The following is a 13,115-nucleotide window of genomic DNA, read 5'->3' on the forward strand; positions in this document are numbered from 1 at the left end:
TCCTTTCAGCAAAATCTTGCTAGTGTATGCAATGGTGTCAGCGTTTAGAAGCTGATTATGGGATGGATCCCTGGATACGGCAGTCTCTAAATGGTCGTGCCTGAGTTTTGATAACATTTATTAGTATCCCCTTTGTGGTGCTTGGAATAAGAATGGCATCCAAAGGCTTATACATTTGAAAGCTTAGTCATCAGGGGATGGAACTGTTTGGAAAGGATTAGAAGGTGTGGTCTCGTTGGAGGAGGGGTTGCTGGGGGTGGGCTTTGATGTTTCAAAAACACAGTCCTGGCTCAGTCTTTCTCTCTATGTTGCCTGCATATCAGGATACAAAGCTCTCAGCTCCTATTCCTGTTCTAGCAAACCCCCAATTAAATGCTATCTTTTATAAGAGTTATCTTGGTCATGGCTCCTCTTCATACCAAAGGATCAGTAACCAAGACATCTTTCCATGTATAATTACAATATAAAATGGCTTTAGAGTCCTACTCTGTACATATTATATGTAGCTCATGTATAAATTACACAATTCCAAAAAGTAGCTGTCTTTTGCTAGGCAGCTAGTAAAGCACTGTGCTCAGACTTTGCTTATTTATTTTAAGACAGAGAAGCTTATGAAACCTATGAAATGGAGAGTGTACTTCCATTCTATACAGGAGATTCTAACTATCTAACACCAAATTATTAGAAAGCTAATTTAAGACTTGAGCTCACGTTTTCATGGATTCTGAATCTCAGCCCTTTTAATGACTACCCGTATTCTTTCTTGGGATGCACAGATGGTACATAAAAGTAGGGCATCAATGAATTCAGTTTTCAGTACACTACTCACCTGGTTCCTAAAGCATTGGCTTTTGTAAATGAGTTTTCACTTTCATCACAAAGCTCGCAAGTTGCTTGGGCTAACAAAGACCCACTAACATTTCTTTCCACTGTACAAGATATAAAGCAATGAGTGATGTATTATATACTCTGAAATATTCACATGTCCCTGTAATTATCAGTGTAATAGTAATTCTCAAAGTAGCATCATTTGCTTGAAAGGCATGCCAAGCATATATATATAATAAAACATACCAAAAAAATCTTCTCCATTCCAACTGAAAACACATAGAACTAGTTTTCTAAGTGATTATAACAGCAAATCAACATTTTCCCCAAGCCAAATTTCTCAACATCGTTCCTTACATACTGGCATGAGGAGAGTGTCTTCACAGATTGCTGGCAGGTTGTCAAAAACGTGAGGGCTTCTAATGGCCTCCAAATCCCTATTCCCCACACAACACTAAATTTTATTTTTAGACACAAAACCCATAGACGTACATGTACCAGTACATAACAACATTCATTGACGTGTAAAACAGAACTGAAATATCCAAAGCAGCAGAATGGTGAGACACCTATGATTATTTGTTTTCAACAGGTGGAGGCAGGGGGATTAGGAGTTCAAGTTCATCCCTGACTACACAGTGAGTCTTAAGCCAGCCTGCTCTATATGAGACCCTGCCTCAAAACAAACAAGATGGTATACATTGTATGGGCAGAGAGGAGGGAGGTGCTACAAGGGCACAAGACAGATAAAAGAAGGTGGAGGTTGAGTATAGTTAGAATATGCTATATCCTAAATATGTTGATGACAAAACTGTCAATCAACAAATTTAACTGGTAAAAAGTAAAAATATTATATATCTTAGTTAATAATTTGTAGGATGATCCTTACATTTATTGAAGAACTAGGACCTCTAACCCTTACCCACATTATGAATTTTCCCTTAGTTTGCAGTATGGTTTTAGGTACTTCTGTGTGTGTATGTGGGTAGATGTGACTGTGTATCGGTATGCACCGATCAAATGGCTGTCTTCCTATAAAACGCTCTACCTTACTGTTTAAGACAAAGTCTCTTGCCAAATTGCGTGCATGTGCACACATGCCACCCACTCCTGGTGCTGGTATTATGCATGTGTGCACATACTTGGCTTTCACATGAGTTCTGGGGACCCAACTCAGGTCCACATGTTTGGCTGCAAGTACTTAACCCAATTAGCCAGCCACATCTTCCGACCTTGGCTTTGGTATTTTTATTTTTATGGCATTTAACAATTTTTATGCAGTCAAATTGATCAATTTTTCCTTCTGAGGGAAGGAAGGGTTGTTGTTTTTCTATACTTAGAAAAACTTACATACAAAGAACATAAGTTTGTCTTTATTTTAAAACTTTTTATGCTTTACAGTAAATATTTAACTAGTGATTTTGTTGGAATTTAAGGACTTAGGTAGAAGTCTGATTCAGTGTTGTCTTAGTGCCAGCTGGCAGTCATTCTCACCCTCACTGATAGAAATGCCAGTTTTTTCACTCCAAAGTGTCACACTGATTGGACTCATTTTGATTGTCTTGAGTTCTACAAATGGCTGCTGTTGAAAGCATAAAATACACATGATATCTGACAGTATAGTTTCCTCTTTCAGAATTCTCAATGTATTTTGTGGTATAAACTTGAGAATTGTATACATACATACATACATACATACATACATATGTGTGTGTGTGTGTGTGATAAATGCTGGTTGAATTTATTATTCATTATTCATTTATTATTCATACCATTCCTTAATACAGTTTGGCAGGACAGCTGACAAGTTTTTATAATATTTAATCATCTCAACCAAATATGAAGAGTATATTTTCATTATGAAAGCTTGCTTTTGGCAGTCTGTCCAAAGCTGCCATGATGATCATGTGTCCTGCAGACTTCCTTTTATCTTTTATCTTTTGTTGTTGTTGTTGTCTCTTCTTTTTCAGCTGTAGACTGCAGCGGCTGAGATTTACAACTTGCTGGCTCTGAGGTGTTTTATTCTTAAACTCCAATAAATTTGCTCTTAGCTTTAAAAGAAAGTCTTCCTTTCAAGTTCATTTGAATACCCCTTTAATTCAGTTATCGTGAGCATTTCTTCTAAAGGGCTGCTTTAATGCTCCTTATTTTCTTATATCACATTTCCTAATGACTTGATCTTTATATAAAATATTCCTTTTGCATATTAATTTTGCAACTTGAGAAACTGTATTTTATAGGAATTTTTGATATGATTTCCTTGGTTTTTCAAATATACAGTGACTTTAAATTGAAGTAATGACTTTTTAGAAAACTTTCTTTCAGAAGAATACTTTCAGCTCTTACCTGAGTATAACAGTTTCTATTCTTTTCCAAGTATTGACATTAACAGATATGCTAATTCATGTTCTTGAATTGGGAAGAATTCTTAAAATTTCTCTTCTCAGTGTCTGCTGAGACATCATGACATTTTGCACTACAACATTTTTTTACACAACTACAAAGCCATTTAAATTAATATCCTTTATAAAATAAACACAAAAAATCCATCACCATTATTTTATAAATATTATTCTTACCTAATATATGGCCAGTGGGACAGTGGCACTTCCCCTCAGCAGTTAAGCCACTAGGACAAGAAATGCAGTCCCAGCCATCTTTAGTAACGCCTTTCTAAAATTGAAAAAAAAAAAAAAGGAGATTTTTCTTTTTAATTGATCTTATTCTTAGTTGATCATATATATTCAAAATTAATTTTTTACCTTTATATTTACTTACAAGCATAAAATACAACAAAACTGAATGTAATTTAGTAAATAAGAACCCAGTTATGCTTACTCTTACTGATTCCAAAGTACTCTAATGTTTTTTAAATTGAAGTTTATTGGCTTTTAAATTTTAAGTTATGATTCCAAGTGGGTTTATTACATGCCAACTGTCTAGTTATTAATTTGACTTAAGAAACCAGTAGAATACTGATCTAGTCACTTAGTAAAGTATACAAACAAAGGTTTTAATAAGGCTTGGCATTATGACCTCATATCACATGGTTTAGGAAAACTCTAGAAAAACTTAAGAAGTTACACAGGTGATGAGGAGAGAAGACAGGAATAGTTGACCAGAAGGTTAACTTCCTTGGGTTGAATAGAAGAAGTCCGTCTTTGACTAGAGGTACATTCTTGTGGATGAATGCAGGGAGGTGTAGCTGTAATACCTTATTAAACAAGCATTGCTTTCAAATCCAATCTTTCGTAAACTGACTCCAGTAACCAGAAATCCCAGGGATAAATTCTGAGTTCTGGCCATCAAAGCAACCATGGCAAGCAGTGCTACTGGTGGTGATGGACAGCAATGGAGAAGGAGAAGGCAAAAACAAACCCAATGAGCACAGAATCCAGAAAGCTCACACACTCAAACCCAATGAACCCAGAAAGCTCACACACTCAAACCCAATGAACCCAGAAAGCTCACACACTCAAACAACAATAGTCTAGTCAGAAACAGAACATGGGGTGGCTGTCACACCATTCATATAGCCAACTGAGCCTGACTGGTTTGCATCTTGGCTCTAGTGCTTACAAATCTTATATATACACAGACCCATCTGCACCTAGAGAGCAGACAGATAAAATGTTCCAAGCCAGAATTGGGTGGGTGGGCTGTCTGGCTTTTTGCACTGTATGGGAGTGTAAGGGTTTTGTAACTGGATGAGAGGGAATGGTGCTTGGCTATGGAGGAGTCTGGATGTTCCATACCCTGGGGCCCACCTGGGAAGCTGATAATGGAAAGGGCGTGTCAAACTGTGTGGTTTGGAGGAGAAGGCAGCGGGGTGGGGGGTGTGGACAGCTAATGAACATGCCATCAAGTGGATGGGGAAGCAAAAGAAATACAGGTTCCTACATTAGCTGTGATATTCCTTCCCAGTAAGGGGACAGGACTGGTTAGTACCACTTGGGAGGGGTAGGTAAGGGGAATACCCCTACAAATACAGCTAAGTGGTGGGGTTTGGTGAAGCTGGTAAGGAGGTTCCTCTACTCTGATAACAGAGGAACAAGAAGGATAGATGGGTTCCCCAGAACTCTATCATTACTGAGAAGCGGCCCTGGTGTCTAGAAGGAAGCAAATGGATCACCCGCATATTATGACTACCCGAGGCTCCTGTTGGACATGGCTGTGGTCAGGCCAAGGAAGCCAGGGTCCCCTTGGTCATCCATGGCCAGATCTAGGTGGTCAGCTAGAGGGTGATTTGGGCTTGATGTCCTCACATGGCAAAGGGCATAAGGACAATCAGCAGCCCAATGTCCCTCTTGATGGCACTGGGGCATGACTGGAATGGTTTGTGAGGATTTAGACAGACTGGGCCCAGTGACCCTCCTAACAATATCTGACACAGGGACCCAGAGGCTCTTGGGCTTTGAGAGGCTGTGCAGTAGCTATGTCTGGCTGATAGGCCTTAGTCAGCATCGGGTATTTTTGTTTTCAGGTTTTTTCATCTCTCCCATGCTATATCTTAAAGTCCATCGCTAAGACTTCTCTATGGCATCAGGAGTCCTTTCTATAGACATTTAAGTTTGGCCCTAATATCAGGGAAATTCTGGGAGAGGTAGGTGATAAGGAGTTGATTTTCAGATCGGCATACTGTAAGAGGGTCTTTGTAAGACAGTCTAGGAGTAGAGGTGGGTTTTCTGGATGCTGTCTTGGATATTTTTCATAATTTATCTCTTTAAGGGTGGCCTTGTAGAGACCAGTCAGGAGGCAAATTATAAATTTATCCATAGCAATGATGCCCTGTGGGTATGATAATTCCATTCAGGGTCTTGGTCAGGGACTAACTCAGCCCTGACTGGGTGGGCAATATTAGTTGGATAGATTTCATCTGCATGTGCCTTAGCCTGATCACAGACTTGCACGCACTCCTCGGGGAGAATATTGTCGGTGAGAGTCATATAAAGGTCACGGAAGGCAAGGTTGTAAGATTAGGTGATATAGTGGAAATCTTTAACAAAGGTGGAAGAATTAAGAACATAAGATCCCGCTCTCTTTTTGAGAGAGTTCACTTAATGAGAAGGGGATGTGTTCCCTGACCCAGCTGTTCACCTGAGCAACCTCCCAGAGAAGAAGAACCCTATAGGTTTAGGGTGGGTAGGAGGAGGTAAAGAGAGTCACATGGAAGAGTGGGGAAAGTGAGTGCTAGAGAGGATTGATTTGGACAGCCTGTAACTGTGGAGAGAGGAAGGGAGACTGAAGAGGGAAAGAAGGAATTGTGGGTTGAGGCTGGTAAGGGTGAGGCTCATTAGCATGATCAAAAATAGCGGAGGGATCATCTTGCTTGGGCTTTCTAGGTAGGAATTGTTTTTCCTTTGGATTTATGTCATGTGGTGTGGGAGCTAAACAGAATGCCCCACAACGTGGTCACTTTTAAACAAGATGAGAGTGAGGTCACATAGCAAGTGCATCTTTTCTAACCCTAGAAAGGTGGTTGTCAGCCTTCATCCAGATGAGGGGCAGCAGCTAAGAGAGCAGCAAGCCACATGCTTTCTTTTTTTTTATTATTATTATATGTAAGTACACTGTAGCTGTCTTCAGACACACCAGAAGAGGGCGTCAGATCTCATTACGGATGGTTGTGAGCCACCATGTGGTTGCTGGGATTTGAACTCTGGACCTTCGGAAGAGCAGTCGGGTGCTCTTACCCACTGAGCCATCTCACCAGCCCCGCCACATGCTTTCTTTAAGATTACCTATGTATAAATTTTAACTCTCAACATGGGAGTCCCAGTTTTAGGTTGACCTGTTTGCTACAGATTTTTATAAGTTTTAAAATCATATCCAATATGCTTACAAAAGTTTTAGAGATAAACCCAAACCAAAAGAGTATGAGATTAGTAGCGATAGTTCCTACTGGGAATAGTCTGTCCCGTTATTTTGTTTTGTTCTCCTTTCTCTGACACATAGGAAGCTGGCTCACCTGATCTGAGACAGAAATTTTGGAGGAAACCTTTAAACAAGTACAGGTGGATCTAGAGGAGGGGAGTCATACCCCAACTCCAGAGACTGCTTTTAATTGAAGTTGGGCAGCACAAAACAACAGTCTAATATCATGCATACCAAAAACATGCCAGGATCCCTCCAATACTGAATCCAGTAGAGATCTGGATTCTAAATCCTTAGAGATGGGAAAATTCTGAGCCCTGGCTATAGACAGAGGCTATTGCAGAAGGGACTTGAGAGACATATCAGCCAGCAAAGAGTATAGGTACACTGGCCTACTTCTTTGCTTCTCCCTGTCCTGGTAGGTCAGGCTCCTGGCTCCCACTTTGCAACAAACTTACAGATCCATTAATGGTAATTTAGGACATTTACACTGTGTATATTAGGGAGACCAGACAAAAACAAATGCCCTGGACATGAGAAAAGAGAAATAGGGAAAGGAGAATCTTATTTTTACTTCCTCTATCACTTTCAGTATTTGTAAAGGCCCTGAATAATATTAGGATCTGACTAAGGGATATTGAGGCCAAATTTGATTGCAAAAAGGATCAATTTTAGGGGCTTTTAAGTCTGGTGTTAGGTGGACATGCTGAAGGTTTTCCAATAGGCATTCCAAGTGGGAATGACAGGGCATGGAAGAAACTGTTCCCATGCATGAGAGGCAGGGGAGGAAAAATGTCACTGCAACTTTTAGTTGCAGGTGTCCCCAGCACTAAAGGAGGACGAGCCATTCACTGGGTTGTCACTGTACTCAGGGGGATCAGGGCCTTAGCTGGCTAAGCTGGAGGAGAGACTCAAGGCCTGAGAACAGAGGTGCTTTCATAGAAGCCAGAAGGCAAGGACAAAAACCAGCTCTTAGAAGTGGGGTCCCATCCACAGGGAAGGGTTAGAAAACAGTCACAAAAGCCATGAGGCCCTAGGGAAGCTGTGGGATTACAGGCAGCTCCAAAGGGAAGGTGGGAGAAGAGGGCAGGAGGGGGCACAATAGCAGGATGGGGACAGGTGAAGAGGGCAGACATAGCCTTAAAGACTGTGGCCGTGAGGTACATTTGATTCCAAAACTACCAGAGGGGTGCTGGACACTCAAGGGTAACTTCCTCAGATTTGGGGAAACGTTTACACCAACCGAAGGGGAACTAAGTGGTAGGAAAGGAACTGAGCCATTAGTGAGGTGGGAGGTGAGTCTGTTGTGGGTAGACTGGAGAAGAGGGATATGGTTCCAGTGTAGCTTCGACCTGCAAGGGGTGGGGGGGTATAGGCATGAGGAGAACTTATCCAGTCTCGGGACCAGTGTAAGCATTACAGCTCTTAAGGGAAAGGTATCCTGACAGTCTGGAATCAAGGAATACCACAAAGTCACACCGCACCATGCAACATATCTCACACAAGAGATTTACTGAGAGGGAAAAACCCAAGGAGGGCAGCGGCCTCTGCTTGAACGAGGAGCAGCAAAGAGCTGAGCAGGAGACAGGGTTTGGGTAACATTTCTTGGCAGCAGAACTTTCCAGGGTGAAAGTTTCCACAGTTGGGATTGATGGGATTTCAAGTACTGAGCTTGGGCTTTTTGTCTCTTTAGGGCAGGGTTGGGTCCAGTTGTTAGGGCAGTCAGTGTGCTCTGTGGATAGGACCTGACGATTTGACGTCCTCAGGGGAGAGGCCTGGCCACTCACGAGCTTATAGTTATAACTGAAGTCAGTAGAGATTAATGCTAAAACTGACACAAATTAGACTTTGTTGAAGAGACTGGAGTTATTAATGTTTTTATATTTGGCATGCTTCCATAACACTAAAAACCTACAATAGCTTTAATAAACTTTTAGACTTTAGGTAAACTTATCCCTGGAACAATGTTCTATCCATAGCCCTTCATTACCAATCACTTAGCTACAACTAGTACTTCCAAAACATGAACTAAATATAAATATAACAATCAGATCTACAGGATGAATAGTTCAGAGGATGACCTCTAATGATAATAGATTCTTCGATTTAATTTTCTAATAGAATAAGAAACAACACTTCAATAGAACTCCTAATTAGCTTAAATGATTAGAAAACATATTTCTATTAATTGGTAATTAGCCCATAAAATTTGAACCATTATGTAATGAGGAGACTAAGCAAACTTGGAATGATTCCATCTCTATTGATGCAACCGGCAATGCATCGACTTGCTGAACCTCATGTAGCATTAGGAGTATCAAGCATCATTTAAGATGATCTACACAGTACATCTAAGACAGCGAATGCCATCTATAGCAAAGACATTCTACTCTGAGTGGCTCTACACAGTGAATACCCAGCTTCTCCTCTTTATACCCTAGTTATTCTGTGAGGCAAACAGAAAGATTGTTTTCACAGCTTTGTACTTGGGATATCTGACTCAACCACTTTCAGAACAAAATGAATTTGTCTTTTTTCCCCAAAGTTTTCTTCTTTGCTTTACTGATCTCTCAAAATGTATACTAATAAAGTTAGCTTAATAAGTTTAAAGTAGCGGGGCGTGGTGGTGCACACCTTTAATCCCAGCACTTGGGAGGCAGAGGCAGGCGAATTTCTGAGTTCTAGGCCAGCCTGATCTACAAAGTGAGTCCCAGGACAGCCAGGGCTACACAGAGAAACCCTGTCTCAAAAAAAAAAAAAAAAAAAAAACAACAAAAAAAAAACAAAACAAAAAAACAACAACAAAAAACCCAAAACAAAAAAAGTTTAAAGTATGTGAACAAGTGGGAAGTTATACTGAAGTCTGAGAGATAGACATTTATGACTTTTTCTCAAAAGTTATTTTAAAATAAATTATTCATACCATGTTTTCTGGACACTTTTTACAAATAATGGAAGGTCCTCCATTATTAGAGATCATATGATATCCTGGTAGACATACACAGGAAGTTCCTAAAAAGAAAAAAAAAAAAACAAAGCTGATATTGTCCTTAGTAAACAAAACTCCAGACACAAACTTAATAGTTCTTAGGATTTTGCAGCTTGGAGTGGTGGTGTATACCTGTAAGCTCAGTATTTAGGAGGAAGAGGCAGGAAGTTCAGGCAGACTGGGCATTATATGAGAGACAACAGGTGTCTTTGTCTATCTGTCTGTCTGTCTGTACATGTATATGTGTCTATGGGTCTGTGCGTGTCCATGCAAACCCTGAGTGGGTTAATGAATTCTATACTTCTGCTTCTTGTTTAGTAAAATGGAGAAAAAAACAGGACCTACCTAATAAGGTCAAAGTTTAGAAATATGTCTGGCATTATGTTGCTACTTTTTAAACTGCAATTATTATTGAACTATGAAAACTACTTACTTGCTCTAGGAATTACATTTCTGCATCACTAAACCATATGTATGTGTGTTTAGTGAGTTTTAATTTTGTCAATATCTTATTGGAAAATTGCTTTCATTCAAATACTCTTTCTCTAGAAAGAAAATAAATGTTGTTTGTAATTACAATTAGACTCAACTAGTTAAAGAAAGAATTCTCTAAGGACTCTAAGTAGAATCAGCGCCTGTAGGAGTCTATGTACAACACGCACGTCTTCATTCATAGTCATGAAAGCAATACAATGCAGAACATGTTTGCTCTTCACACTCCATCTTCTGACACAGTGATCCGCACTGCCTTAAGTGAGACTCTACCAGGCCTAAAGCAGGAGAGTTAACCAGTCAGAGATTCACAGCATTTAGACTTCAGTAAATAGGAAAAGACTCATTCTGAGTAGTTAAGGGAGAACTAGACCAATCGATGCAATTAAGTCTAAAAGGACAATGAGAGCAAACAGAAGTCATCAACAATAAAAGGGACAGGTCCTAAGGGAATATGTAACCACAGATGCAAAGCCAGGCGCTGGGAATGCAGAGGTAGAAAGTGAGGGAAGCCGGGCATCGTGGCGCACGCCTTTAATCCCAGCACTCAGGAGGCAGAGGCAGGCGGATTTCTGAGTTCGAGGCCAGCCTGGCCTACAAAGTGAGTTCCAGGACAGCCAGGGCTACACAGAGAAACCCTGTCTCGAAAAACAAAACAAAACAAAAAACAAAAAAGAAAGTGAGGGAAGAGACAAGAGTTCTCTTAGTTTCCAGTATGTCACACAGATGTCACATCATCTCGGTTTCAGTTTCCTTTGCTTACAAAATATGATTATAGTCACAGTTGCAAACAGCTTTAAATATCTTGAATTTGGAAGTAGAATTAATGGTCACAAGAGTTTACTAATTCACATTTCTTCCCTTGCTTTCCTGTCAGGGTACCTCACTAGACGCCTCAGGTTATTTCTTTTCTATTCCTATTCTACTTTTCTTAGGAGGCTTTCAGGTGCCACCCTAAGGATTCCCTGCTAGGGACTTACTCCTGGGAATGAGTTCCTGGAGGAGGGTAGGGTAGTGTGTCAACTGAATCCTCTCAGGAAACCCTTTCTTAGGCTTGGTAGCTGTGCATTTTCTGAAACATTCTTCAAATAAGATGTCTGGAGTGCTGGCTGTCAGGAGTGCTTTATTTTGGTCAGAGTCCATCCACCCCCAAACCGCCTCACCTAGTGCATCCCGCCGCTGGTTGGCGCCACAGGGGGCACAGGAGAGCGCCGAGATGTCAAAGTACTGGTTGAAGTCGCAGGTCTCAGGCCGCCGGAAAGGGAAGGAGAAGATTTGTGCCCATGAGACTTCGCAGAGAACTAAGAGAAGGTAGGCGGTACCAGTCCGGGATGAAGAACGAGATCTGACCGCCATGACCGCCACAGGCCTTGTACGCGTCACCATGGTACCCATATCCTGTCTCCAGCTCCCCAGTAGCCACCTCGGTGAGTCCGCTGAGCTGATTGGACAACAGGGTTCAGAAAAAAAAAAAAAAAACTCAACCTTGCGACGTCTGGTTGCTAGGTTACCACGCACGCGGGAAACAATGGATCAGACATACACTAAATTTATTAGGGGCGGTTATTTAAAATGTATTTAAAACTCTGGGACGCAGTCAATTTACCGTGTCAGGAAATACTACTACAGCAATGGAAAATATATGGTTTTAGCACTTAAAAGTGTTTCATGAAAGTGGCAATCGCACCTACATGACAGTTTACCCAGAGGATTAATTTTCACAACAAAGGAGGTGCCGTATGTTTTTACTTTTTTTTTTGTTTGTTTTGTTTTGTTTTTCGAGACAGGGTTTCTCTGTATAGTCCTGGCTGTCCTGGAACTCACTTTGTAGGCCAGACTGGCCACGAACTCAGAAATCCCACCTGCCTCTGACTCTAGAGTGCTGGGATTAAAGGCGTGCGCCGCCACGCCCCGCTTTGTTTTTACATTATTTAAAAAACACTAAGGGTAGGGATTGTTTCAAGTCCTGAGTTTGAGTTTTAGTAAAGCAATACAAACAAAAACCCTCATTGATTTTATATATAATACCATCATACCTTTATGACAAAAGTCTAGAAGAAACCCTTGCCTGCTGAATCTTGATTTCATACTTTCTCTGTATTGTGAATAAAGCACCCTACATATACACCTCATCTCACTTGGTTTGAGAACCAAATTTGGATATACATGAATGTTGTCTATTAAAGTACACAGCCTTGCAGACTGTTAGCTCAACAATGCCTAATAAAAGCCTCATTCTCCCTTTCTCCCCTGTCCCTGGTTCTTCTCCCTCTCCCAGAAGATAACTCTATTTCCCATACCAATAAACCTCCCACGGGAGAACTGCCACATAGTGTGATTTGTTGGGAATTGTCACATACACCTAACAGCGCAGTAATAAAAGGTTGAAGGGATGCTTTTTGTAATAACACACTTTCGGTAAGGCAGCCTCAAGGCCTGTTGTAAATACAGCTTGCTTTTATCAGTCTATGCAACTGCTCTGTTTTTCTCAGGTTTAACAGAAATCACAGGAGAGGATGGAAAACTCTGCAGCTTTCCACTTCCGAAGCGTTTTATTATGATGAAAAGAAAAAAAAAACCTTTTTGATTTGTATGTTTTGCAATTGCCTCACATCCCCGCCCCCCAGTGGAAGTTTTCAGGGGTGGGTCAGGGGCTCACAGATTGCCTAGAAATAGAGCATTCACAAAACCTTACTACACTGCAGAGAACAGCCTTCCTCACTCACACCGGCCAATCACTGTAACCTAAGCAGTCCGTCTGCGCACGCGCGTTCAGAGTGCCAAGGGATGGCGGGTTGGGCCTGGACTGCGCATGAGCAGAGAGACGGTGCATCGGTTTGTNCGGACCGGAGGGGACCGTGGTCTCCATTTTCTTCCGGCCGTGTTGGGGCCTGGTAGGCCGTGCGGAGACTGCGGCGTCGAGGAGCGTCCC

The 13,115-nt window shown here is 41.2% G+C and overlaps 1 protein-coding gene across 1 annotated transcript in view; it reads right to left on the reverse strand.

Annotated features, from left to right (window-relative positions):
* Tmem67 (transmembrane protein 67) overlaps positions 1 to 11,618 on the reverse strand; it is a 46,208-nt gene extending 34,590 nt beyond the window's left edge. Inside the window, exons 1-4 of the mRNA XM_021159802.2 lie at positions 11,347 to 11,618; positions 9,626 to 9,714; positions 3,408 to 3,501; positions 830 to 929 (exon numbers count right to left, since the gene is read on the reverse strand). Coding sequence (XP_021015461.1) covers positions 830 to 929; positions 3,408 to 3,501; positions 9,626 to 9,714; positions 11,347 to 11,578 — 515 coding nt within the window. The 5' untranslated portion in view covers positions 11,579 to 11,618. The remainder of the gene's footprint in view (positions 1 to 829; positions 930 to 3,407; positions 3,502 to 9,625; positions 9,715 to 11,346) is intronic.
* Between the last annotated feature and the right edge of the window lie 1,497 nt (positions 11,619 to 13,115).

Source organism: Mus caroli, chromosome 4 (assembly GCF_900094665.2).
Source record: "Mus caroli chromosome 4, CAROLI_EIJ_v1.1, whole genome shotgun sequence".
Lineage (NCBI taxonomy): Eukaryota > Metazoa > Chordata > Mammalia > Rodentia > Muridae > Mus > Mus caroli.